This window comes from Acomys minous (genome assembly GCF_964271855.1).
Source record: "Acomys minous genome assembly, chromosome: 2".
In the NCBI taxonomy this organism is placed as follows: Eukaryota; Metazoa; Chordata; class Mammalia; order Rodentia; family Muridae; genus Acomys; species Acomys minous.
Window position 1 is genome coordinate 50262856 of NC_140484.1, and position 26922 is coordinate 50289777.

Below are 26922 nucleotides of genomic sequence, written 5' to 3' on the forward strand. Positions count from 1 at the left end.
GCCCTGTGGAGCGCCCTCTGCGTGCTGGCAGTGTGCTTCCTGAACCCAGCAGCAGCCCGCCCTGGGGAAGGACTAGAAACTACTTTCGTGATAAGGCCACCACAGGCTGACTTCTGAAAGGAACGATTCAGCAGGCGACAGCAACCCCAGACCAGGGATAGCAGGTGCTCCATTGCCACCTGCAGCTGCAGCCCCTTGCAGGCTAGGTAAGTGCAGGTCCCAGAAGAACTCCTTTGTCCCCTGCCCAGCCATTCTGTGATCAGCAGCCACACTTAAAGAGGCTTGTTTGAGCTAGAGGGCTGGTCAGGAGCCGTGGGTCAGGACTTGTTTTTTGGGATAGGTGGGCTTGGAGGAGCTGTGAGGAGAGTTGAGTTGTTCCAGTGTCTAGCAGGGAGCTCTTGAATGAGTCTTTATTGGGCCTTGATGTTCCTACCTGTGAGATCTGAGTTGGCTGGATAACGTGGTCTCCACTTAGGATAGTGAAACTGTCTTAGGTTGGGTGATCACAGTAGCTCTCTGTATGCCCCTTAAGGCCCGCACACCTCCCTGAGGTACCATGGGGTTCCTGCTTGCTTGTAGGCAGCCCACACACCTCCCTGAGGTACCATGGGGCTCCTGCTTGCTTGTAGGCAGCCCACCCACCTCCCTGAGGTACCGCGGGGCTTCTGCTGGCTTCTGGGCAGCCCACCCGGACCCAGTGTCTGCTCACCTTGCCTCAGCAGACGCTGCCACAGCCATGGCGGGAATGAAAACAGCCTCTGGGGACTACATCGACTCTTCCTGGGAGCTGCGGGTGTTTGTGGGCGAGGAGGACCCTGAGGCCCAGTCTGTCACCCTCCGAGTCACAGGAGAGTCGCACATTGGTGGGGTGCTTCTGAAGACCGTGGAGGAGATCAGTGAGTCCCCGTGACCCCCACATATCCAGTTTGGCACAGGGGCAGTCATAACAGCTGTCCTGGCACTTGTGGGCCATCTCTGCCCTGTCATAGTGACTCAGGCAACAGCTTAATTGTTTGGTTCCAAGGAAGATATTTCTTCAACTTCCCCTCCCTCCACACTTCCTCCAACTCCTTGTGGTTCTATCCAGTCTCCATGGGACAGACAGAGCCTGGTCCCCTGTACACATTGCCTGTGCTGAGGCCTCACTTATGTTCCTGAGGTCTGAAGAATGGCTAGGAGGTTCCTAGGGACCTGGGGGCCCACTCTCTTAAACTTCCTCCCCAGCAAACAACTTGGCAGGCTGGTGACAGTGGGTGAAAGGCCCTGCCCCCACAGGAAGTTACGGCAGAGTAGGCTGGGGCGATATCAGTCACCCAGAGCCACCCAGAAGGCCCCATGGGGGCTTCTCATCAACCTTCCTAGCAGAGAACGAGAGCTATCACTTCCTGGGAGGGCGGCAGGAAAGCTCCTGATAGGCAAAGCCGGAAGCCATCCCACCACGAGCTCCTGATAGCCTGAGCCAGACAGCATCCTACCATGAGCTTGGGTCCTAGGCCTCTGGGGTAGGGACAGGGGGAAGGCAAGCTGTCCAGACTCAGCCAACCCTCTGTGTATAGTCCGAGACAGGAGCCAGCGGGACTGGGCAGGACGAGCCCTAACACAGCAAGTAACAGGGCTGAGGCGGGGAAGGGGACTGCCTGAAGCAGGGCCCAAAGAGGCTGTGAAAGCAGAAGTGGGGAACAGAGTGTTGGTCCCTCAGAAACTAAATGTCAGACAGAGCTGGAGACTTGACCTGGCCTTGAGAGGTTGGTGGGTCCCAGGGCACAGCATAAGCCCCACGAGGGCTGACACAGAGCCAGTTAGACCTCACCTCCTCACCACTCCTGGGCTCTTCGGGTCAAGTCACTTCAGTCCCCGGCCTTAGGGGCGCTATCCTCACCCCTCCACTGCCTGTCAGTGATGAGGCCAACCTTCCGGCATGCCTGTGCCCAATGGTGAGAGCTTCCTTGGGGGACGTGACAGTAGGAAGAACAGATTCAGAGAGGCCTCTACATTAGGGAAGACCTAGCACCGATGCCAAGGATGTGAGGAGGCTCCGAGTTAGGGCGTCTGGACAGTAGAGGCTCCTGGTTTGTGACAAAACGAGAAGGGAGCCCAGGTGGTGCCCTGCCAGCCTCGGAAGGCCCTGTGGGACGCAGGTGCTCCCCTTGGAAACAAAGGGTGGGGTGGTGCTAAGACAGACCTTTGCAAAACACTTTGTCCTCAGGGGAGGCAGACTGCAGCCAGGGAGACTCAAGCAGGCCATCCATTCCTTTTGAGGAGAGATGAGGGCTCCAGAGTCCAGACAGGGAGGGCAGAGAAAAGATTAACTCAAAGTGGAACTAGAAGCTTTTAGAAGAACTGAAAGCATGGCGCTGGAGTCTCCAGAAGAGTCCTCGGGGGTTGGATGACCTGAGGAAGAGGGGCGCCTCTGCCCAGCCACAGTGGGCGTTAGTTAGCACAACACTTGGAAGGTGGGGCTAGGCTCACTGCATTTAGTGTTCCAGCACTGGCAACGGGGCCAGGTGAACAGGAGTCTGGAATGAAGGAAGCAGTGAGCATGGCCCTTCGAGTAGAGAGGTCTATGCCATGCAGATCCCCGCAGAAGCCATAAAACAGGAGACCCTCCTCAATCCCACCCCCACCCCGAAGAGGGCACTGCTGAGGGGAGGGAGAGGTTCCCGACTACACCCCTGTGGAGAACAAAGCCACGGCCAGTCGCAGCCCTAGTGAACACACAGCCCATATAGCAAGTTTTAAAACTAACAGCTAAAGGGACTGGAGAGATGGCTCAGCGGTTAAAAGCACTGTCTGCTCTTCCAGAGGTCCTGAGTTCAATTCCCAGCAACCACATGGTGGCTCACAACCACCCACAATGTGATCTGGTGCCCTCTTCTGGCCTGCCTGCAGGGGTAATGCAGGCAGAGCACTCACATAAAATAAATAAATCCTTAAAAAAATAAAAATGAAAAATAAAACTAACAGCAAAAGGTTAAGAGCATGTCAGGTGGTGGTTCCCAGCACTTGGGAGGCAGAGGCAAGCAAATCTCTGTGAGTTCAAGGCCAGCCTGGTCTACAGAGTGAGTTCCAGTACAGCCAGCTCTACACAGAGAGGGGGAAAAAAGAGAGACAGTGAGAGGAAGTGGAGGCTTCAGGAAGGGAGCTCCGAGTCATGAGGAGCTAGGTGGAGGAGGTATGGGAGAGGCACGTCAGGGGCTGGCATGAGTCAGGACAGGGGCAGGAATAAAAAAATCAGTGGGAGATCCAGAGAATGGCCTAGAAACTTAGCAGATGGAAGGCTTGCCTGGAACACACAAAGGCCTGGGTTGGATCCTCAGCAACAGATCAAGTAGCCGTGTACCTGTAATCCCAGCATTTGGGAGCTGGAGGCAGAAGAGCCAGTGCATCAAGCTTGTCCCCAGCTACACAGCCAGTCTAAATCAAGTCCGAAAACAGAGCTAAACAAGAACCTAGCAGCCAAGAACCTGGGTCTGGCAAATTCCAGGAGGCTGTGTGAGTGCTCAGAGTAGCTTTCTGGCCCGTGTGTTTCTGTACTCATACTTCTCAGGGGCAGGATGAGACATCCTCCTGTGTCATCGATTGTTATGACCCTAGTTTCTGGCTAAATGACAAGTGACACCTTCATGTTTCTTCTTTCTTTTTTCTTTTCTTTTCTTTTTTTTTTTTTTTTTTTTTTGGTTTTCAAGACAGGGTTTCTCTGTGTAGCCCTCTCTGATCTGGACTCTCTGTAGACCAGGCTGGCCTGAAACTCACAGCGATCCACCTACCTCTGCCTCCCGAGTGCTGGATTAAAGGCGTGCGCCACCACGCCTGGCTCACCTTCATGTTTCTAACTGGACGCTTAAGTATCAAAATTGCACAACGCTTTGCATGTAGAAGGCATTAGTTAGCAGCCATGAGTGCGGGTGATTGTGTAGCCTACTAGAAACTGAAGCTGGAGAGCTAAACACCTCGACCAAGGGAGTAACTAGTAGATACCAGGCATCACCGTTGCTGGGTGTGGCGACGCACGCTTTTAATCTCGGAACAGGAGAGGCAGATGCAGGTGGATCTCTGTGAGTTCCAGGCCAGCCTGGTCTACAGAGCGAGTCCCAGCAGACAGCCAGGGCTATAGAGAAAGGGCACTGAGTCAAGCATCCCAGGAGATACATGGAGCTGTAAAGAGTAAACTCAGTAGTGTGTGCAGTGAGGTCAGTGATTTGGGGGTAGCCATATTCAGGGCCCTAACTCCTGAGCCCAAAAGGACCAGCCGGAGTCAGCTAGCAAACAGCTGCTCTGGAGCAAACCCAACCTGGCCCACCTGCGGCATCAGTACTGGGACAGAAGTGAAGATGGCTTGGCAGGGCCTCTGAAGGCCAACGGACACCTCGGGTCCTCACAGATCGCAAGCAGGACTGGTCTGACCATGCCATCTGGTGGGAGCAGAAGAGACAGTGGCTGCTGCAGACACACTGGACACTGGACAAGTATGGGATCCTGGCAGATGCCCGCCTCTTCTTTGGGCCGCAGCACCGACCTGTCATCCTGCGGCTGCCCAACCGCCGTGTGCTGCGTCTGCGTGCCAGTTTCTCCAAGCCTCTCTTCCAGACTGTGGCCGCCATCTGCCGCCTCCTCAGTGAGTAGCTGGGTCCCCTTCTCTTTCCCAGACCCAGCCACATAACCTTCTTCTTGCCAGAGCCTGTTCCTCAGCCTCCCAAAGGGCTGTGACCTCCGCCAGGTGCGTAGATAGGAAGGTAGGGAGGTGACCTAGCCGACCCTGGGTGCTGAGGCCTTGCTCCTGTCAGGTATCAGGCACCCGGAAGAGCTATCTCTGCTGCGTGCTCCCGAAAAGAAGGAGAAGAAGAAAAAGGAGAAGGAGCCTGAAGAAGAGGTGCATGACCTGACCAAGGTCGTCCTAGCTGGGGGTGAGTGAGCACGGCTGGCCCAGGGTTAGGGTCAGAACAGAGTGAGGGAAGGCTGTGAGGCCAGGCCCAATTGAATCGCACCCGCCCTGCAGGTGTGGCACCCACCTTATTCCGAGGCATGCCAGCACACTTCTCAGACAGTGCCCAGACGGAGGCTTGTTACCGTATGCTGAGCCGGCCGCAGCCACCACCTGATCCTCTCTTGCTCCAGCGCCTGCCTAGGCCCAGCTCCCTGCCTGACAAGACCCAGCTCCACAGCAGGTACGTGGACCACTCCCAGGTCACCATACCCAGGCTCTAGCTTGCCTCCTGCTTCTGGGTTCTTCCTCTTTGTACCCTGACTCTGCCTCTGCCATACCCAGGTGGCTGGACTCATCAAGGTGCCTCATGCAGCAAGGTGTCAAGGCTGGGGACGTGCTCTGGCTTAGATTTAAGTACTACAGCTTCTTTGACCTGGATCCCAAGGTGAGCCAGGCTCTGGGACAAGAGCGTCTAGCTCTGGGAGGTTAGCCACTGTAGGGGTCAGTTTGTCTGGCTGTATGTTCATCTGTGCCTCTGTGTGCTGATCTTCCCAATGCCCTGCAAGACTTCCAATGCCAAGGCAAATAGAGACGAGTCTCAGTGTTGCTTTCCTTAGGATCTGCCTGCTGGGCTTTTACGGAAGAGGTGGGTGCCATGGTCTTTGGTGTGGAGAAGGAGGCTCCCTGAGCCTACAGGGCCTGGCAGGCAGGGAAGGAACTTTGAGGGGAGGCCTGTGTGCCTGTTCCTAGGCCTCTCCGTCTAGTTTCTCCTCTGCAACATTGCACACTATGCTTCTGCCTCCACAAGCTGCCCAGGGCCCCACAGGCTCCTCTCTCTACTGTGGCCCTTCCTTGCAAACACACACAGGGTGGTCTAGAGAGCGCTTGGTTTCAGGATGTCCACAGAATCCCTCAATACTTTGTTCTCAGCCAAACTGCCCTGGTGCCTTCTACCCACATCCACATACAAAAGAACACCTGCTCCAATCACCCCCGCAACCCCGACACTGCAGCCTGGCCCATGGTTGCGTCCCGCCTACACATTTTGGTTTGGTTTGGTTTTTTAGTTTTTTTTTTTTCGGTAACAATGATTGAACCCTAGGGTTTCCTATATGCTAGGCAAGTGCTCAACTACTAAAATTATTATTATTGTTGTTGTTGTTGTTATTATTATTATTATTATTATTATTATTATTATTATTATTATTATTATTATCTTTTTTTGTTCGTTTTTCAAGATAGGGCTTCTCTGTTACACACAAAGCCCTGGCTGTCCTGGACTTGCCTTGTAGGCCAGGCTGGCCTTGAACTCTCAGAGATCTGCTTGCTTCTGCCTCCCAAGCGCTGGGATTAAATGCGTGCACCACCATGCTCAGCTCCTTTGAAATTAATTTATTATTACTTTGTGTAAGGATTTTTAAAAAAAGATTTATTGTTTTATTATTATGTATACAGTGCTCTGCCTGCATGTACATCTGCAGACCAGAGGAGGGCATCAGATCACATTATATATGGTTGTGAGCCACCATGTGGTTGCTGGGAATTGAACTCAGGACCTCTGGAGGAGCAATCAGTGCTCTTAGCCACTGAGCCATCTCTCCAGCCCAGGATGTTTTCTCTGAATGTATGTCTGCGTACCATGTGTGCCTGGTACTGACAAGAGACCAGAAGAGGGCGTCAGATCCCCTGAAACTGAAGCTACAGAGGGTTGTGAGCTACCATGTTAAGTGCTGGAAACTGAACCTGGGTGCTCTGAATTGATGAGCCATCTCTCCAGCCCCCACCCCTTTGTAAAAACTTAATTTTGAGGTAGGATCTTGCTGAGTTATCTCAGCTGCGGAGCCTGGCCTTGAACTCACTCTGTAGCCCTGCCCGGCCTTGAGTTTTCGGTCTCTCCGCCTCAGTCCCTCCAGTGGCTAGGATTAAAGCCTGAAGCTTACCAATCATTTGTGCTGTGGCCAGAGCCAACGCCCCTTCCTCTGGAATTCTCTTTCTCCTCGCAGCTTCCATGCTTCCGGCTCAGGGTTCCTCTCCCTGCAGGCGTAGCCAGGCTCTTTGGCTTCTGTTTCTCCTCTCCTCAACTATCCACGTGTGCACGTGAGGCCAGAGGTCATTGTCAGGTTCCTGTATCATTGCCTTTCACAGAACCCAGCGCTCATGGATTCAGCTGGCCTGGCTGGCTAAGAAGGCCCGAGGTTCTGCCTGTCTCTGCCTTGAGTGCTGGGGTCATAGGCTGGGGGGTGGATCTGAACTCTGTCCTTTTGCTTGCACAGTAAATATTCTACAACTGAGACGTCTCCCCAGGCCATTCTTTTTAAAAATAATATTTATTGGCCGGGCATGGTGGTGCCTGCCTTTAATTCCAGTACTCAGGAGGCAGAGGCAGGTGGATCGCTGAGTCCCAGGACAGCCTGGTCTACAAAGTGAGTCCAGGACAGCCAAGGCTACACAGAGAAACCCTGTCTCAAAAAACAACAAACAAACAAAAATCATATTTACTTATCTGTGTGTATGTATATGTGTGAGAGAGAGAGAGAGAGAGAGGGAGGGAGGGAGGGAAGAGAGAGAGATGTGCAGAGGTCAAGGGACAACCTGCAAATGTCGGTTCTCTCCTTCTACCGTGTGAGGCTCAGGGATCAAACTCAGGTTGTCAGGCTTGGCAGTAAGTGCCTTCACCCACTGAACTATCTTGATGGTCTTTTTAATAAATTGAATGTTTTATTAACTCAGTTATTTCATCAGTAAATCTTTATGGAGTAAATTGTAGTAATTCAGTACATGTAATAAAATGCATAGTAGTCAAACCAGGGTAATAGGTATATTAAGTATTTTCTAAAATTCATTTTTACAGCCAGGCAGTGGTGGCGCACACCTTTAATCCCAGCACTCAGGAGGCAGAGGCAGGTGGATTGCTATGAGTCCCAGGCCAGCCTGGTCTACAGAGTGAGTCCAGGACAGCCAAGGCTACACAGAGAAACCCTGTCTAGAAAAACTAAAAGAAAAAAAGAAGATTAATTTTTATTTTATGTGTCTTAGTGTTTTGCCTGCATATATGTCTATTACCATGGATGTGCCTAATGCACATGGAATCCAGACAAGGGTATTGGATTTTCTGGAACTGGAGTTGCAGACAGTTGTGAGCTGCCATGTGGGTGCTGGGGCTGAGCCCTGCTGCTGTGAAAAGCAGCCAGTGCTGCTCTCACTCTGGGCACCTCCCCAGCCCCGTGTCTGAGAGACGAGTCACAGTAGTTCATCCTCTCAGGGTCTTGGTGTTTCTTTTTTTTTTCTTTTTGGTTTCTCACGACAAGGTTTCTTTGTATAGCCAGATTCCCTTTGTAGACCAGGCTGGCCTCGAATTCACAGTGATCCACTTGCCTCTGCCTCCTGGGATTAAAGTGTGTGCCACCACATCCAACTCTTGGTATTTCTTTCTTTCTTTCTAATATTTATTTATTTATTTATTATTTATACAGTGCTCTGCCGGCATGTGAGCCATCAGACTAGAAGAGGGCACCAGATCTCATTATAGATGGTTGTGAGCCACCATGTAGTTGCTGGGAATTGAACTCAGGACTTCTGGAAGAATAGACAGTGTTCTTAACCTCTGAGCCATCTCTCCAGCCCCCTTGGTATTTCTTTAGAAAGGAATATATTTAAATTTTTTAAATTATGTGCTTATTTTAAATTTACTTATTTGTGCGTGTGTGCATGCATGCGTGTGAATGCCTGTGTTTAAGCGCTGGTGTGTACATGCAGAAACAAGTATGCAGGGGCCAAAGGAGAGCTCCTGCGAGTCAGTTCTCACCTTCCACCTAGCTGAAGCAAGGTCTCTTTTGTTGTTTCTATGGCTACACTGGGTAATCCAGGCTTGCTGGCCCTCAGGCATCCAGGCCATTCTCTTGTCTCTGTGTCCCATCTGCCTATGGGAGTACTGGTGTTACAGATTAGGTCTACAGGCAGGTGTGGTGGCGCACGCCTACAAAGTGAGTCCAGGACAGCCAAGATAACAGAGAGAAATCCTGTCTGGGGCGGGGAGAGAAACACATTGGGCCCACATTTAGCTTTTCCATGTGGGTTATGGGTATCCGACCTGGGCATCAGGTGTGTGTGGCTGCAGGCTTAACCCATTGAGCTACTTCCAAAACCCATGTTTATTTATTTGAGTGTGGTTCGGTGGCGCACGCCTGCAATCCCAGCACGCGGGAGGCGGAGGAAGGCGAGTCCTGTGAGTTCAAGGCCAGCCTGGTCTACAAAGCCTGAGTCCGGGACAGCCAAGGCTACACAGAGAAACCCTGTCTCCAAGAAAAAAAAATATCACTTTGTCCCTTAAGGGAAGCCTTCCTGACTCTGCCTTCTGAGTGCTGAGATTATGGTCACTTGTAAAATAGTTCTTTAAATAGTTTTAAAATTATCTTTCTTGGTTTTGTTCCCATTGCTGAGATAAAATACTTTGATAAAAGCAACTCAAAAAAAAGGAGGGTTCATTTTAGCTCAAGATAAAATACTTTGAAAAGAGGGAGGGTTTATTTTAGCTCACAGCTCAAGGTGCAGTTCATTAAGACATGGAAGTCAGGGGAAGTGCTTGAAGCAGCTCACAGTTGGGAAGTAGAAGACAGTGAAGGAGTGCCTGTTAGTGCTCAGCGCTCTCTCTCTCTCTCTCTCTCTCTCTCTCTCTCTCTCTCTCTCTCTCTCTCCACACACACACACAGTGGGTGGGTCTTCCCACATCAATTAACATAAAATCATTCCCACACACATGCCCAGAGGCCCATCTCCTGGGTGCTCCTAGTATAGTCAGTTTGACACCACTGAACAGCACAGTATGACAAGGTCTTGATTACAGAGTGGAGATGTAGCCCAGAGGTTGAGTACCCGCCTAGCAGGTGCCAGACCCTGGGGGAAGCCCCAGCACTGCAAACAGAAAAAGAAAAAAAGAGTCCTTGTTTGGGCATGGAGTGAAGGTCCTGGGAAACCGGTCTGACCCCTCTGGAGTTCATACTAACCTCAGTAAACTCCCCCACCCCCACAGCTGCAGCCCTAGTAGAGACTCTGACTGGGGCAGCATCCCCAGGGCCCCCTGCCCTGAGACTCCGGTTCCTCCCAACTCCTGTGGACTCTGCCTGCTGTCACTGTCCTTTCTGCTCCTTCCCCAGCTCTACTGCCTCTCAGTGACTTGGTGCCCCTGCTTCTCCACCACACCTGCCCCCTCTGGGAGAGCAGGCTCTGTGCACTTTGCTCTCAGCCCATGCGACTACATTACCTCCATCCCTGCAGGTTCTCAGCATCAGCAGCAAAGCCACCTCTGCCCCCCTCCTCCTTACCCCTCCTTATTCTCTGGGAAAGCTGGAGTTGAATAATGTAGGTTTTTATTACAGTGTTTACTTTCATTTATTTGTTATTTTTATTTCATGTGCGTTGGTGTTTTGCCTACATGTATGTCGGTTGAGGGTGTCAGTTTCCCTGGAGCTGGAGTCACAGATTTTTGTGAAATGCCATGTGGGTGCTGGGAATTGAACCTGGGTGGGTTCTTTAGAAGAGCAGTCAGTGCTCTTTTTTGTTTTGTTGTTGGGTTTTGCTTGTTGGTTGGTTTGGTTTGGTTCTGTTTTTTTGTTTTGTTTTGTTTTGTTTTTTTGAGACAGGGTTTTGTAGGAGAGATAAACATGTTTTTGTGTTGATCTCTGGGAACAGACTAATAAGAGAGCAGGATGTTTATCCCCTTAGAAGTAGAACCACTTCATGGGGGAGCTTGGATATTGCCAACTGAAAACATCCTAGTAGAGACTCTAAGAGGAGATATATATGTCACACACACGCCAAAAATAAGAGGCTTGAGAGAGAGGATTGTTTTGGCTGTTCATCCCTGCAGTTCAAGAGCCGCTCCTAGAGAGGACACCTCCAGGGAAAGCTTCAAGGCTTTGGGCTCCTGCTGAGGCTCTGGGCCTCGGCTGCTGTTCCAGGTTCCAGCAGCGACCTTGGTTGAATTGTGGGTTTGCTGAGATCCTGCTGACTATGCCAGGAGAATCGTTCCTTGAAACTAATACCCTCAAGGTTTCATTATTGCGTTCTTTAATCTCCTTTTCCTATTGTTTGGGTTAGTCGGGTTGTAAGTGAGGTACGCTCTGTTAATAAGTTCATAATAAAATATAATTGTTAAAAGAAAATTGAGCCAACAGGGTTCCTCTGCAGCCTTGGCTATCCTAGACTCACTTTTGTAGATCAGGCTGGCCTTGAACTCACAAAGATCTGCCTGCTTCTGTCTCCTGAGTGCTGGGATTAAAGGTGTGCCTCACCATGCCCTGCCTTGGTTTGTTTTTTCCAGACAGAGTTTCTCTGTGTAGCCCTGGCTGTGCTAGACTCACTTTGTAGACCAGACTGACCTAGCACTTAGAGATCTGCCTGCCTCTGCTAGGATTAAAGTCCTGCCCCACTATTGCCTGGCTACAGTCAGTGTTCTGAACCACTCGGCCATTTTCCCGCACCCTTATGTTTGTTTGTTTGTTTTTTTAAGTGTTTTGTTCTTACTTTTTGAAGCAGGGTATCACTGTTCTATTGCTATGAAGAGACACCATGACCAAGACAACTCTTATAAAATAAATTGTTTAATTGGGCCCTTGAGTACAGTTTCAGAGGGTTAGTCCATTATCATCATGGTGGTAGGGAGGCAGCAGGCAGGGAGGCAGGGAGGCAGGGAGGCAGCAGGCAGGGAGGCAGGGAGGCAGCAGGCAGACAGGGAGGCAGCAGGCAGGGAGGTAGCAGGCAGGGAGGCAGGGAGGCAGCAGGCAGGCAGGAGGCAGGGAGGCAGGGAGGCAGCAGGCAGGGAGGCAGGGAGGCAGGGAGGCAGCAGGCAGGGAGGCAGCAGGCAGGGAGGCAGCAGGCAGGGAGGCGGCAGGCAGGCAGGCAGGCAGGCAGGCAGGGAGGCAGGGAGGCAGCAGGCAGGCAGGCAGGGAGGCAGGCAGGCAGGGAGGCAGCAGGCAGGGAGGCAGGGAGGCAGGGAGGCAGCAGCCAGGGAGGCAGCAGGCAGCAGGCAGGCATGGGGCTGGAGAAACAGAGCTGTGCAGATGGCACTACTCTTTTTTTTTTTTTTTAAGATTTACTTATTTATTATTAAGTATAGAGTGCTCTGCCTGCATGTACACCTGCAGGCCAGAAGACGGCATCAGATCACGTTATAGATGGTTGTGAGCCACCATATGGTTGCTGGGAATTGAACTCAGGACCTACAGAAGAGCAGTCAGCACTCTTAACCTCTGAGCCATCTCTCCAGCCCAATGGCGCCGTTCTTATTCAAACCATCACACGTGTCAGAATTTTGTTTTGTTTTTTTTGAGACAGGGTTTCTCTATGTAGCCCTGGCTGTCCTGGAACTCACTCTGTAGACCAGGCTGGCCTCGAACTCACAGAGATCTGCCTGCCTCTGCTGGGAGGCATTTACCACCACCTCCTGGCCTCTCCAGACTCACTCTCAGCGGAGGCTGGAGTGCATTTCTGTTTCTCCTGCCTCTGCCTCAGAAGTGTTGAGATTACAAACATGGTCCACATCCAGCTTTGTTTTCTTGGATTTTATTTTGTTTTCAGACAGTATCTCACTGTGTAACCTTGGCTGTCCTGGAATTTATTATATAGATCAAACTGGCCTTGAGCTCACAGATCCACCTGCCTCTATCTCCTATGTGCTGTGATTAAACGCATGTGCTACCATGCCCATTTTTTATTTATTTACTTATTTATTTGTTTGTGCTTTTGAGACAGGGTTTCTCTGTGTAGCCTTGGCTGTCCTGAACTCACTTTGTAGACCAGGCTAGCCTTGAACTCAGAGAGATCCACTTGCCTCTGCCTCCTGGAGTGCTAAGATTACAGGTGTGTTTATTTATTAATGTGTATTTTCCTGTGTGTATGTCTGTGCACCATGTGTGTACCTGTTGCCTGCAGAGCCCAGAAGTGGGTGAAGGGCCTCCTAAGACTGGAGTTAAAACAGTTGTGAGCCACCATGTAGGTGCTGGGAACTAAACCTGGGTCCTTTGGGAGAGCAGCCACAGGGTTTCTACAGAGCCTACTGCCCTGGAACTCACATATTATAGCCCAGGTTGGCCTTGAACTAGAAGCAATCCTCCAGCCTTAGCCTCCCAGGTGCTGTACACGACAGACAGGTACACTTTTTTTTCCCCCGAGACAGGGTTTTTCTGTGTAGCCTTGGCTGTCCTGGACTCGCTTTGTAGGCCAGGCTGCCCTCAAACACACAAAGATCCACTTGCCTCTGCCTCCCAAGTGCTGGGATTAAAGGCGTGTGTCACCACCGCCCGGCGACATGTACGACCTTTACTTTTTTGTGTGCGCTGGGGCTGTAACCCAGAGCCCATATATGCTAAGCAAGGTCTCTGCCATTCAGCTGCATCCAGCCTACAACTTAACTTCTGTATAAAGAACTTCTCTCTCCCCATCTTTCTCCTTCTTTCCCTCCCTCCCCTCCTGCCTTCAGTGGAGCCTCACTTTGTTACTCCTGCCTCAGTCTTCTGAACAGCTGAAATTTCTGCATGTACTCCTGAGCCCAGGCCCCTAGTCCATGATCTTGCAGTTTTACACACAGCTGGTGGTTGTCAGAAAGATGAAGGCTTGGCTGTCCTGCCCTCTTCCCCTCCTCTCCCTCTGCCCCCCACCCCCCCAGCATACACATTTCCCAGAGTCTTACTAATCTAGTGGTGTTTATAGTGTTTGCTGAAAACAACATGGCTATGACCACAAATAGTAACATAAACACTGTTCTTAGCAGAACCCAGAATAGCTGTGTTCGTGTTTCCTTTCATGGTCACATTTCTTTGGAGCTGATAAGGGACATATATGGTGTCATAGGTTGAACCCAGGGCCTGCAGGGCTGGGCTCCTCTACCACTGAGTTTTACCTATCTCCAAAGTTAACTGTACATAGTGATAAGAGAGGTTGACCTGGACTCTCCCCACGTACCGTGACTTGCTTTGGGGGTCCGCCAGGGCTTTCTTTCTTTCTTTTTCTTTTTTTTTTTCTTTTGGTTTTTCAAGATGGCATCTCTCTGTGTAATAGCCCTGGTTGTTCTGGAACTCTCTTTGTAGACCAAGCTGGCCTGGAACTCACAGCAATTCACTTGTCTCTGTCTCCCAAATCCTGGGACTATAGGCGTGTGCCACCTACCATGCCTGGCTTGTACAAGTCATCTTTTTTTTTTTTTCTTTTCATTTCTTTTCTTTCTTTCTTTTTTTTTTTAAATTCACTTTACATCCTGGTCATAGCCCCATCCCTCCCTCCCTCCCAGTCCCAGCCTCCCTCCCCATTCCCTTCCCCTATTCCTCAGAAGAGGGGAGGTTTCCTTCCTACCCACCCCAGCTACTCAAGTCACACCAGGACTGTGTGTGTCCTCTTCCCCTGTAGCCTGACAAGGCTGTCCTGCCAGGGGGGAGTGTCCAAAAAGCAGACAACAGAGCCCATGTCAGAGACAGCCCCTGCTCCCCTTATTAGGGGACCCACATGAAGCCTGAGCTGCTCATTGCTGCATCTCTGTAGGGGCCTAGGCCGAGCCCATGCATGCTCCTCGGTTGGCCCTTCAGTCCCAGCAAGGCCCTCTGGGCCCCGCCTAATTGGTTCTGTTGGTCTGCTTGTGGAGCTCCTGCCACCTCCAGGTCCTTTTCTTTCTTTCTTTTTCTAAAATATTTAATATTTATTATTATGTATACATTGCTCTGCCCGCATACCAGAAGAGGGCACTAGATCACATTATAGATGGCTGTGAGCCACCATGTGGTTGCTGGGAATTGAACTCAGGACCTCTGGAAGAATAGTCAGTACCCTTAACATCTGAGCCATCTCTCCAGCCTCCTCCAGGTCCTTCTCTCTTTCCTCCCCTCTTTTCTATAAGACTCCCTATGCATCCCCCACTGTTTGGCTATGAGTCTCAGCATCTGTTTTGAACCACTGCTGGGTGGAGCCTCTCAGAGGACAGCTCTGCTGGCTCCTTTCTGCAAGCATAGCAGAGTATTATTGTTAATAGTGTCAGGAGTTGGCTCTCTCCCATGGGGCACAGTTTATCTTAACCCAGCTCCTCCACACAGTACCCAGCACAATACCACCACTTCCAGAGCAGGGGAGAAAAACTAAGCGTGGTGATGTAATCCCAGTAAACTGGGAAGCTGAAGCAGGAAGGTGGACAGGTCAAGGCTGCCTCAGCTCCATGATGAGTTCAAGCCAAGCTTGGGCAACACCAACCTCACCTCAAATTAACAAGCAGCAGCAACAACAGTAGTACCAATAATTTATATGTATCTTAGTGGGGTTAAACTATTTTTTCAATATTTGTGGGGGCGGGTCCTGGCCTTTTAAGAGCTCCTTTGCTTAACTACTGTTCTCCCCTGTACTTTAAGCCATCTCTGCCATCTCTAGGTAACTAATACCTCCCTACCCAATACATATTTCTCTGCCCCTCCTTTCTCTGTTTTTCAAGACAGGGTTACTCTGTGTAGCACTGGCTGTCCTGGACCCTGATTTGTAGACGAAGCTGGCCTCAAACTCACAGAGGTCCACCTGTCTCTGCCTCCCAAATTCTGGGATTAAAGGCATGTGCCACTACCACACAACTCTTTTTTTCCTTTCCTTGAAACAGGACCTCACTGTGTAGTCCTATTTAGTTTGTAACTTGCTATGTAGAAATCCTCCTACCTCTGCCTTCTGAGTTTGAGTGCTGGGATTAAAGAAGTGCAGCACCACAGGGTATGGTGAGCCTTTAATCCCAGAATTTGGGACAGACAGGCAAATCTCTGTGAGGTTTAAGGCCAGCCTGATCTATATAGTGAGTTCCAGGACAACCAGAGCCACATAATGAGACTGTCTCAAAAAACAACAAGCCAGGCATGGTGGCACATGCCTTTAATCCCAGTACTCAGGAGGCAGAGACAGGTGGATCTCTGTGAGTTCGAGGCCAGCCTGGTCTAGGCCAGACAGGGCTGTTACACAGAGAAACCCTGTCTTTCAAAAAACCACCAACAACGAGAGAGAGTGGGGGCGGGGGGCAACATGGTCTCACTCTGTACGCCAGACTGTTCTAGAATTCATATGTCCTTAGGCTGGTCTGGAACTTTTGATATTCCTCCTGCTCAACCTCCCAAATAATGGAATTACAGGGATAAACCATCACACTCCACTAGGTCCAATCTCCTCCCCTCAGTATTATCAGTTTGTGGTTGGTTGAATCAGGATTGGGAGCCACAGATCTGATGCTGAATGTACATCTTGGGACACTGTGCACACATTTCCGAGGAGAAAGGTGTAGGGCTCAGGGCATGCGAAGTCAGCTGAAGCAGGACCTTCATCAACAGCAAGTGACAGCTTCCGGGCCTCAGCAGCCTTGGCACTGCCTACTTCTTTACAGTGTAGCCACTATGCCAAAAGACTGTCCCACAGCGGCACTGAGTAGCTTATAGGCCTCAAGCCTCACCTACCTTGAACAGTTTGGTTTTGGTCATTGTGTATGGCTGTACAACTACCGTCACATCCTTTTCCTGTTCCAGAAAGTTCTCTAGTGCCCATTTTCCATTTTCTGTCCCCCAACACTCACCCCAGACAACCAGCTGTCCAGCTTTTCCTGTGAGCCTGATTCACGATTCCCACTGACTCATGGCGTGTGTCTCCTTCTTAGCGACTATCCTCTTCAGTGCCGCTTCTGCTGATGCTTTTGCCAGTGTCTGTACTGTGTCTTTCCTTACTGGTTTGGAGGTTTGGAGTGTCTGTCAGAGAGATAACTCCCAAATTTACTTCTCCACCCTATGCCTTTTGTTTGTTTGTTTGTTTCTGGGACAGGGTTTCTCTGTGTAGCCTTGGCTGTCCTGGACTCGCTTTGTAGACCAGGCTGGCCTTGAACTCACAGCGATCCACCTGCCTCTGTCTCTCGAATGGTGGGATTAAAGGCGTGTGTCACCAAGCCTGGCCAACTAAGAGCCCTTTTATTCCTTCTTCCCTTTAGTGGTCCGTTGTCACCCTGCAAGCCAAAGGGTGACAATAGACCAAAGGTTGTGATGGTGATTTCCTGTGGCCTGTACTCTCCTGAGAGACGAGGGAGCTACCCCAGGGGAAACTGCCTTCTTTTATTCTGGGAACACTACTCAGGGGCTGGCTTCCTCTCATTTGCCTACTCCTCAGCAGGAGACGACTGGCCTGCACACAGAACAGAAGGTTATGGAGAAAGCTGCACGAGGCAGTGGGCAGTTCAGCAGGGTTGAGCTGGACTCCGCTGCCATGTTAGGCGGAGCCTGGGGATCCAGGACAGGCGCCATCTAATTAGCCTCCCCATCCCCTCTGCTCCAGACAGACCCGGTGCGACTGACCCAGCTGTATGAGCAGGCCCGCTGGGACTTGCTGACAGAGGAAATTGACTGCACTGAGGAGGAAATGATGGTGTTTGCTGCCCTGCAGGTGCCTGGGGAGCTGGAGGGTGACTGGGTACAGGGTCAAAAGGCCTTCCAGAAGCCCATCTGACTTCTCCCCTCCCCCACAAGAGCCTTCATGGAGGTTCTGTGGGGGCAGGTGGGCCTCAGACTCAGCTCTAACTGTGTGTCCCCAGTACCACATCAACAAGCTGACCCTGAGTGGGGATGTGGATGAGCCGGCCCCTGGGGACCTGGGGCTGGATGACCTGGACGCAGCCCTCAACAACCTGGAGGTGAAGCTGAAGGGGTCAGCACCGTCAGACATGCTGGTGAGGAGAGGCTCACCCTGGGAACAGGGCTGGGGCCCAGGAACAGGTAGGGGACCCAAGGCTCCCTTTGACTTCTCTTCCTCCTCCAGGATAGCCTCACCGCCATCCCAGAACTCAAGGACCATCTCCGAATCTTCCGGTTAAGTGTGGGGCCTGCCTGGAGAGAGCGGAGGAGGGGGACAGCAGGGAAGCCATGGTTCACAAGCTTCCTGCTCCCTCCAGGCCCCGGAAGCTGACCCTGAAGGGCTATCGCCAGCACTGGGTGGTATTTAAGGACACCACTCTCTCCTACTATAAGAGCCAAGACGAAGCACCTGGGGACCCTATCCAGCAGCTCAACCTCAAGGGTGAGGGAATTCCGGTAGCAACTGCTCTCAGTCTGTTTCCTCTCAGGGACCTGGTGGGTACTATGTGCCCTGAGGAGGCTGTCTGTAGCTAGTGGGGCTGGCTTTCATACAGGGGCCTCTTAGACAGCCACTTCCTCCTTGCAGGCTGTGAGGTGGTCCCTGATGTCAATGTCTCTGGGCAGAAGTTCTGCATTAAACTTCTGGTACCCTCACCGGAGGGCATGAGTGAGATCTACCTGCGCTGCCAGGATGTGAGTAGGCTGGACCAAGGGCGGGAAGAGGAGTGAGAGGGGCAGGGAGCAGGGCTGGAGCGGCATTCAGGGTAAGAGCTTACTCAGGCCTCTCTCTCCTTGCCCCAGGAACAGCAGTATGCACAGTGGATGGCTGCCTGCCGACTGGCCTCCAAGGGCCGCACCATGGCGGACAGCAGCTATGCCAATGAGGTGCAGGCCATCCTGGCTTTCCTTAACCTGCAGCGGGCAGGCGGTGGCAGTGGAGGCTCAGGGAACCAACTTCAGGGCCTGGAGGCCTCTGCTGAGGGCCTTAACCCCCATGGCCTTGTGGCTCCCCGATTCCAGCGAAAGTTCAAGGCCAAGCAGGTGCCTGAGGGAGTGGGGGGGGGGGACCCCAGCAGGTTTACCTAGCCACCTCCAGCAGAACCCTCTTCCTTAAAAAACCCTGTGCTCACCCCTTACTTCTCCTGTTATGTGCCAGACACCTCTCTGGAGGGGTTCCAGGCCTATTGTAGGACCTGATCCTGCCATATCTGCACCTTGGTGGCCCCACAATGGCTGCCTTCTCTCGCTCCAGGCTCAGTATACCGTGCCCTCAACAGGGCAGGCAGGTTGTGAGGGGACCCCAGGGACTCTGGATAAGGGAAGCCCTCCTAATCTATTACCAATATGGCCCCACAGCTTACCCCACGGATCCTGGAAGCTCACCAGAATGTGGCCCAGCTCTCCCTGATCGAGGCCCAGCTGCGCTTCATCCAGGCCTGGCAATCCTTGCCTGACTTCGGCATCTCCTATGTGATGGTCAGGTAGGATCCCAGCCCTGCCAAGCGCCGTCTCTGCTCTCACTTGCTGCCAGATGCTGTGTGCTCTTATGCCAAGTGGGTTCCAGGCACACGACCCAACGTCTCTCCTGCTGTGTTCTCTGTGGGCGCCTCTCTCTGGGAGGTCTGTATATTCCCCCATGTGCACTGCCGTAGATATCCCAGAAAGAACGTAGGTCAGGAAGTGAAAACCCTGTGCTTATCCCAGTTCTATCATGGATGCTTCCCTTTCTAGGTCTTGGCCAGCTGTCCTGCAGGATGGGGTGACATGGGATGGTGTCGTAGGGCAGCCCCTGAGAACTCAGTTCTCAAGTCTACAGAGAGATGTGGTTGACAGTGATATACACTTATGCAGTCATATTTGGAGGCATGAACTATTTGCCTAATGTTACCAAATGCTATTATGATGCCCTTACTTTGTATGCATTTGTGTATATGAGGGTAACCTCAGGTGTTCCTCAGGGGCTGCCCTTCTTGGTTTTCTTTTTTTACTTTTTTTTCCAAGACAGGGTTTCTTCATGTTAGCCTTGGCTGCCTTGGACTCGCTTTGTAGACTAGGGTGGTCTCGAACTCACAACAATCTGCCTGCCTCTGCCTCCCGAGTGCTGGGATTAAAGGTGTGCGCCACCACACCCGGCTGCTTTTTTACATTTTTTTAAGATTTAGTTTTGCCAGGTGATAGCACATGCCATTAATCCCAGCACTTGAAAGGCAGAGGCAGGTGGATCTCTGTGAGAGTTTGGGCTAACCTGGTCTACACAATGAGTTTCAGGACAACTAAGGCTGCTACACAGAGAAACTTTGCCTCAAAAAACCAAAAAAAAAAAAGAAATGAAAGAGACTTAGGTTTTTTTGGCGTTGTGAGCTACCATGTGGGTGCTAAGACCAGATTTGGTCTTCTACAAGCACTGCAAGTGGTTTTTGGAAACAGGGTCTCTCTGTATAGCCTTGGTGTCCTGGATTTGCTTTGTAGACCAGGCTAGTCTCAAGCTCACAGCAATCCGCCTGTCTCTGCCTTCCAAGTGCTGGGATTACAGGCATGTGCCATCACATCCGGCTTACTGCAAGTGATCTTAAAACCTGAGCCATGTCTCCTGTCAAAGAGCAACTCTAAGGAACCTGGTTCTCTCCTCCCACCATGGAGGTCCTGGGAATAAACTCAGGGCACCAGGCTTGAGAGTGGCTGAGCTATCGTACTGGCCCTATTTTTTCTTTTCTTTTCTTTCCGTCTTTCTTTTTTTCTGAGACAAGGATTCTCTGTGTAGCCCTGGCTGTCCTGGATCAGGCTGGCTTCAAATTCACAGAGATCCAACTGTCTCTGCCTCTCCATGCCGGGGTTACAGGTGTGGTAGTGACCAGCTAGGTGTTTTTTCCTTTATTTCTTTTGTTTTTCTGTATATGAGTGTATGCTTGTATATATGTCTGTGCACCGCATGTGTTCATGGTGCCCTTGCTGGCTCAAAGGCATTGGATCCCCTTGGAACTGGAGATACAGGCAATTGTGAGCCACCATGTGGATGCTGGGAACTGAACCTGGGTCCTTTGCAAGAACAGCTGGTGTTCTTAACTGCTGAGCCATCTTCCCACTCCACCCCTATTTTTTTCTTCATGCTATTTTAAATCTGTGTGTGTGTGTGTTCATATACATGCTGTAGCAGCTCTATGAGGGCCAAAGGGTAGCCTTTAGGTCAGTCTTTACCTTCTACCTTATTAGAGGCAGCTCTTACTCATCACTGTGTATCCCAGGCTAGCTGGCCCCACTGTCCAGACTCTCCTGTTTCTGCCTCCCAGCTTGCCACAGGCACACTGCAGATACATTAGAGGTGCAAGGGCTGTGTATTCTGTGCATGGCAAGAGCTTTATCCACGGAGCAATCTTAGCCTGTCCACCTTGTTTTTGAGAAAGGTCTCATGTTGGCCCAGCATTCACACAGCAGGGCGGGCTGGCTGGCCAACAAGCCCCAAGGATCATAAGCAGGCACCACGGGTCCTAGGAACTGTGGGTCTCCGTTCGTGCAAGGCGGTGCTGTTTACTGACTTAGGCATCTTCCCATCCTCCCCTTCCTGTTTGTGAGACAGCTTCACCCACCATGTATGGAGAGTAGCCCCTTTGCTGGGATGACAGAGCTGCAGTACCATGCCTGGCCAGACCGTAAGCCTAAGAGAAGCTGAATGGCTGCTTCAGGCTGAGCAGCTGCTGAAGTGCAGAGCTGGGGCAGGCAGGCGAGGCTGTGCTCCACCCTGAGAGCCCGGCACAGTGTACGCATGGGTGGGTTCAGGGAGAGCATACAGCATAACTCCCACTCACATTCTCTCCCCCTGGGATTCAGGTTCAAGGGCAGCAGGAAAGATGAGATCCTGGGCATTGCCAACAACCGACTGATCCGCATTGACCTGGCCGTGGGTGATGTGGTCAAGACCTGGCGCTTCAGCAACATGCGCCAGTGGAACGTCAACTGGGACATTCGGCAGGTAGGCCCCGAGGGAGGGCAGGGACAGGGACAGGTAGCCTGCTCAGACCCAACCAGGGTGAGGCAGAGGCTGCTGCGTACTGCCCCTGCCCACTGGACCTGTGCCCCTCGTCCGCAGGTAGCCATTGAGTTTGATGAGCACATCAACGTGGCCTTCAGCTGTGTGTCCGCTAGCTGCCGCATCGTGCACGAGTACATAGGGGGCTACATTTTCCTGTCCACTCGAGAGCGGGCCCGCGGGGAGGAACTCGATGAGGATCTGTTCCTGCAGCTTACAGGTGGCCACGAGGCCTTCTGAGGGCAGCCAGGCTGCCCGTGCTCCGTCCACCACCTCCAGGGACCCTCCCAAGCCATACCCACCTGAACTACCACCCCACCACTCCTAGCATGCAGCATGCCGGGCACCTCCACCTGTTGTCACTGGCAGGATAAGGCCCTGGCTGAGGTAGATGCTACCACCACCCAGCCGGAAGGATGGTGGGCTGAACCACACAGAGCCCCTCCTCTTGCCCTGTTGGCAGGAGCTCACACCCCTGACCTACATGCAGTCCCTAAGCACATGCGGAATACCAGACATGGATAAAGGACAAGGAATTCTGGCTTCAAAATGGAACTTCTGTGTCCGTTTCAGAATTTTAAAAAATAAATAAATATTTTATTGTCAGATCTTTCTCCTTCCTCCTCTGGAGCTGTGCTTGGAGCCACTCTGATACTCTGCCTCTTTATCGCCAGCCAAGGAAAGAGGCTTTCCTGTGGTAGAGACAAAAGTTGCTAAGAGAAAGGAACATCTGAGGCAGCCTAGGGTGGGGAACTGTCAGAAAGGCACAGGGTAGGTGGAGGTTTGGTTCTCACGCGTGGGTCGTAGCTGCAGGGCCTCCTTGAAGTACTTGGGAAGCAGGAAGCCGTCAGCATTCCCTGGGGTCAGGATCACCCCGTTGGATGAGCGGAAGAAGGGGATTCCATCTGCTCACAGAGCTAGAGATGTGACCAGTGCCTCTTGCTGACGACCTGGGAGAGCCACTGCAAGGCGCACACTTACCTGCCAGGGCTAGGGGTCCATCGATGAACACTGCCACTTCACAATGTGGACGCATGCCTGCAAGGACAACTAGAGTGGGGCCATATGGTAGGGCGGGGGAGGGGGCGGGGGGGATACTGCTCCATGCAAGACTGTGTGGTGGCCTCACACAAAAGAAGCTATGACCCTTGGTGGGGGACCTGGGAAGACAGAATAGGTGATGGTGACACTGACCACTGATGACACCGGGGTCCCCAGGCAATCCTGAGGCCAAGTGGATGTGCGTCCTTCCTTGGCATGACAAGCCCTTCAGTAGAATAGATGGCCAATGCTTCCAGAATGTACCATGGACTAGGATCAAGGGCAGGGCTTGTGGTGTCTCTAGGGGCATCAGCTCCAACTCAGGTACCTGTGAGTGAGTGTGTGAATGGGCAGCAGTGAGACTCCCTTCATGAACTGGGGTCCCACCTGGCTCTCCCCCCTGCCCCTTGGCACCCACATGTAAGGAGTGGCCCTGATTGGCTCTGATGAGGGGCCCAGTGCTGGGCTCGCCTGGCTGCAGGGTAAACCTCTGCTTTCCATTGGTATCCACCACGCGCTGCACATCCTCAACTGAGAAGCTGCGGAACTGCGGCAGCCGCAGGACGGCTCCCAGGGGCACAAAGCCATCTGCAGGTGGCCAGGGGCGGGGATGAGCCGAGACTGTGCTTAACAGGGAGCCGCAGGCATCAGGAACAAAGGCCAGGCCTGGGAGGTCACATCAGCTTCCCCTGTGGGACCTTCAGGAAGGCTCCCCTTTTGGGGCCTTCAGTTGTTTTTCTCCCCTTGGACCCCCTCCAGCCCCAAACAGGGTTTCTCGGTAGTTCTGGCCGTCCTAGAACTCGTTCTGTAGACCAGGCTGGCCTAGAACTCAGAGATCCTCCTGTCTCTACCTCCCAAGTGCTGGGATTAAAGGTGTGCGCCACCACTGCCCGGCCCTTGGTTTGTTTTATTCTATGCTGGGATGGGAACCAGGGCTTTGTGCCTGCTAGGAAGAGCACTATTAAGGAGGCACACTTCTCCCCTGGCCTCTTTTTGTTTAACTTACATGGGAAGGTGACCAGCTTCAGCACTTGGGAGGCACAGGCAGAAGAATCAAGTGTTCAAGGTGAGGCTAGCCTAGGCTACATGACACCTTGTCTCAAAAAATGAAAAACAGAGCTTTAGAGATGGTACAACAATTAAGAGCATTGGCTGCTCTTCCAAAGGACCTGGGGTCAGATTCCCAGCATGCATATGGACGCTCCCAACTGTTAGGTCCTGCTGCAAGGCATGGCTGGCATGCCCTGCCCTCTACCTAGGGGCGGGGTTTCCCCTCTCCCAGAGACCCTTTACCACATAATCCAGACATTTTGGTTCAGTTGCCCCTTGCCCCCTTTCCCACCTCCCTGTTCTGTCTCTCTTCCCTTCCTCCGACCCCCAGCGATGCTCTCCTTCCTCCCCTCCCACGCTGTTCCAATAAATCTGTGTTTATATATTTTCATCGACATTAGCTCACTTCATTTTAATCAATCACCAACCATCAGTAATTCCAGTTCCAGGGGATCCAATGCCCTCTTCTGACCTCCCTAAGAACCCGGTATGCAGGCTGGAGAGATGGCTCAGAGGTTAAGAGCACTGTCTGGTCTTCCAAAGGTCCTGAGTTCAGTTCCCAGCAACCACATGCTGGCTCTCAAGCATCTCTAACAAGATCTGGTGCCCTCTTCTGGCAGGCAAGTACACATGAGAGCAGAATACTGTACAAATAATAAATAAATAAATAAATCTAAAAAAAAAAAAAAAAAAAAGAACCAGATATGTATGCTGGGTGTTGTGAAATATGTCTTTAATTCCCAGCACTCAGGAGGCAAGGCAGGTCGATCACTGTGAGTTTGAAGCTAGCCTGGTCTAGAGTTCAGGTCAGCCAAGGCTACACAGAGAAATCCTGTCTCAAAAACAAAAACAAAAACAAACACCCCCCCCCCAGCTGGAAAAAGCAAAAACAAAACAAAAAACAAAAAAATCCCAGGTATGCATGTGGTGCAGATGTACATGGATGCAGGCAAAACACTCATACACATAAGAAAATTAAAAAGAAAACAAGCCGGGTGTGGTGGCGCACGCCTTTAATTCCAGCACTCAGGAGGCAGATGCAGGCAGATCGATGTGAGTTCGAGGCCAGCCTGGCCTACAAAGTGAGTCCAGGACAGCCAAGGCTACACAGAGAAACTCTGTCTAGAGGCAGGGAAAAGACAGTAGAAGAGACAGGGGTTCCAGTTGCTCCCGGGCTTGCACCATTCCTCCTGTCCTCCACCAAGCTCACTTACCAGCTCGAATGGGAAGCCCCAGCTTCAAGGCCCCGTGGCGCAGGGCATAGGACAGAGCCTTAGACAGCTGTACATCTCGGTCCTGAAAGAGTCCAGTGATAGCCTGAGTTTCAATAGCTAGCCCTGAGCACTCAATGTCTCACAGCAAAGGCAGACCAGAACAGCTCCTGCGGACTCTAGGACCATTGGTTCTGAAGTCTACCCCACCAAGAAGCCAAGGCTCAGAGGGTCTCTCCCCTTGCCCTCTCGCTATGGGGGTGAGAGTGGAAAGGTGCGCACCTGTTCCCGGGGTCTGTGAGTCCTTCGATTTTCCTGCCTCCTTCCACCAGGGGCGTTCATGACCAAAACCTGTAGAGAGCAGGGACGTGTGGCTACTCCGCCCAGAAAGTCCCAAAGGCTCAGGATGAGAACCACACTGCTCACCCCACCCTAGTTCACACAAGGAAACTTGAGGCCCAGCGGGCGAGACTTGCCCAAGGTCACACTGGCAGCCACGAGGCCCGAGGCCCGAGGGATCCAGACTAGATGCAGTACTCCGAAATCAGATCGCGGCTTTGCTGCCCCCGGCGCAGGCCAGGCTGCGAGCTAACCAGAAGGGAGCCACTCCGGCCTTCGACTGCGGAGGGCGGGGCACAGGCCGGGACACGGACTGGCCAATGGGAAGCCACAAAGGAAAGGGGGCGTGTACTTCCGCTTGGGGGAAACGGGTGGAGCTTGGGGGCCGGCTGGGCTGGCCGGAGAATTCCGAGAGCCAGCTTCCAGACCCTGGAGGTTGATCAAGCTCCTCCAGGTAGGAGATACGACTCCTGCGTTTGGGGGCGCCTTGAGCGTTTTGGGGCTGCTGGGTGGTAGGGATGTCCAGAGGTTTCAGGATTCCGGACGCTCGCTGGGCTCAGGACTTTTGCTAGGATGAATCTGGCTGACAGAAGCAATGAGTAATTAGGAAAGGCTGGGAAGCACGCTCCGGAGTTCTGAGGAAGAGAGGGTCAGCTTGTTCCCTAGAGTAATGGGATAGCCACCTGTGTCCTCTCCCAGAGCTGCCCTGTGAGACCATGGACCCTGAGGTGACCCTGCTGTTGCTGTGCCCTCCTGGGGGACTGTCCCAGGAGCAGGTAGCAGTGGAGCTGAGCCCAGCTTATGACCGTCGTCCACTGCCTGGAGGGGACAAGACTATCACCGCCATCTGGGAGACCCGGCGACAGGCCCAACCCTGGATCTTTGATGCCCCCAAGTTCCGCCTTCACTCAGCCACACTGGCATCCAGCTCATCTGCGCCACAGCTGCTCCTGCACCTGGGTCTAACTTCCTACCGGGACTTCCTGGGCACCAACTGGTCTAGCTCAGCCTCCTGGCTGCGACAGCAGGGAGCTGCAGATTGGGGTGACAAGCAAGCCTATCTGGCGGACCCACTGGGGGTGGGTGCCACTTTGGTTACGGCTGATGACCTCTTTGTCTTCCTGCGCCGCTCTCAGCAGGTGGCCGAGGCACCTGGGCTGGTGGACGTACCAGGTGGCCACCCTGAACCTCAGGTAAGATGAATGGCTGGGAACAAGGAAACAGAGCCCAAGCGCTCCTAGATCCGGTTTCATCTTCTCGTAAGGGGAAAACTGGCCTGGTGTTTCTGAGCCTGCAGCCTCCCAAGCTGCATGCCCTGGGCTGTCTGGGAGACTGTGTGGGCCCAGCTGGGCTCAGACAAGGTGTTCCCTGCCACCTGGGAGACCCAGCCATAGGTCTAATCTGGAACACGCCTGTGGAAGCTAGGGAACGAGATGACCTTTCTTAGCCAATCCGTGTACTTCTTCCTAGCTAGGCTTCTGAGTGCTTATTTGAAATTAGGAGGGCCCGGGGGTAGGGGCTGCCAAAGCTCTCATACGGAGTCTGCCCTAGGCCCTCATGACCAGCAAAAGGAAAAGCAGTGTGGATGAAGGCTGAGCGTGAGCTTTTTACAGGCCCTGTGCTCCGGCGGCAGCCCCCAGCACAAGGACCTCCCTGGGGAGCTGGTGGTTCAGGAGCTCTTCTCCAGTGTCCTACAGGAGATCTGTGATGAGGTGA

At 52.3% G+C, this 26922-nt stretch overlaps 3 protein-coding genes across 9 annotated transcripts in view; 2 read left to right on the plus strand and 1 right to left on the minus strand.

Moving 5' to 3' along the window:
• Positions 1-22171, plus strand: FERMT3 (FERM domain containing kindlin 3). 4 transcript variants are annotated; one of them, XM_084760696.1, is made up of 15 exons: positions 1-206; positions 630-896; positions 4382-4615; positions 4785-4904; positions 4997-5165; positions 5267-5369; positions 17246-17353; positions 17502-17636; positions 17726-17775; positions 17859-17983; positions 18128-18234; positions 18343-18582; positions 18898-19022; positions 21367-21508; positions 21626-22171. In XM_084760696.1, exons 2-15 carry the CDS (start codon positions 737-739, stop codon positions 21803-21805), a joined length of 1998 nt encoding a protein of 665 aa, XP_084616822.1. In that variant the 5' UTR covers positions 1-206; positions 630-736; the 3' UTR covers positions 21806-22171. The 4 variants fall into 4 exon arrangements, with proteins under 4 accessions (XP_084616822.1, XP_084616821.1, XP_084616820.1 ...); XM_084760695.1 differs by having other exon boundaries at positions 720-896; XM_084760694.1 differs by having other exon boundaries at positions 2-206; positions 723-896.
• Positions 22141-26922, minus strand: part of TRPT1 (tRNA phosphotransferase 1) — a 14231-nt gene continuing 9449 nt past the window's right edge. For 2 of the 4 annotated variants that reach the window (XM_084761772.1, XM_084761771.1), the window contains exons 2-8: positions 25150-25218; positions 24871-24952; positions 23025-23194; positions 22760-22934; positions 22547-22603; positions 22360-22470; positions 22141-22257 (exon numbers count right to left, since the gene is read on the minus strand). In XM_084761772.1, coding sequence (XP_084617898.1) covers positions 22169-22257; positions 22360-22470; positions 22547-22603; positions 22760-22934; positions 23025-23194; positions 24871-24952; positions 25150-25209 — 744 coding nt within the window. In that variant the 5' untranslated portion in view covers positions 25210-25218 and the 3' untranslated portion in view covers positions 22141-22168. Of the gene's footprint in view, positions 22258-22359; positions 22471-22546; positions 22604-22759; positions 22935-23024; positions 23195-24870; positions 24953-25149; positions 25219-25343; positions 25482-26922 lie in introns of those variants that run through there. The other 2 variants (XM_084761770.1, XM_084761773.1) reach the window with 2 other exon arrangements.
• The window catches only part of NUDT22 (nudix hydrolase 22), a 3334-nt gene continuing 1953 nt past the window's right edge, over positions 25542-26922 (plus strand). The window contains exons 1-3 of the mRNA XM_084761365.1: positions 25542-25660; positions 25906-26399; positions 26820-26918. Of these exons, the coding sequence (XP_084617491.1) occupies positions 25923-26399; positions 26820-26918 (576 nt within the window). The 5' untranslated portion in view covers positions 25542-25660; positions 25906-25922. The remainder of the gene's footprint in view (positions 25661-25905; positions 26400-26819; positions 26919-26922) is intronic.

Bases quoted from the DNA above. Each gene is read 5' to 3' on its own strand.
- FERMT3 (XM_084760696.1), top strand. From the start codon at position 737: ATGGCGGGAATGAAAACAGCCTCTGGGGACTACATCGACTCTTCCTGG. The intron at 17,984-18,127 runs GTGAGGGAATTC...TCCTCCTTGCAG, and splicing joins CCAGCAGCTCAACCTCAAGG to GCTGTGAGGTGGTCCCTGAT. The intron at 21,509-21,625 runs GTAGGCCCCGAG...CCTCGTCCGCAG, and splicing joins TCAACTGGGACATTCGGCAG to GTAGCCATTGAGTTTGATGA.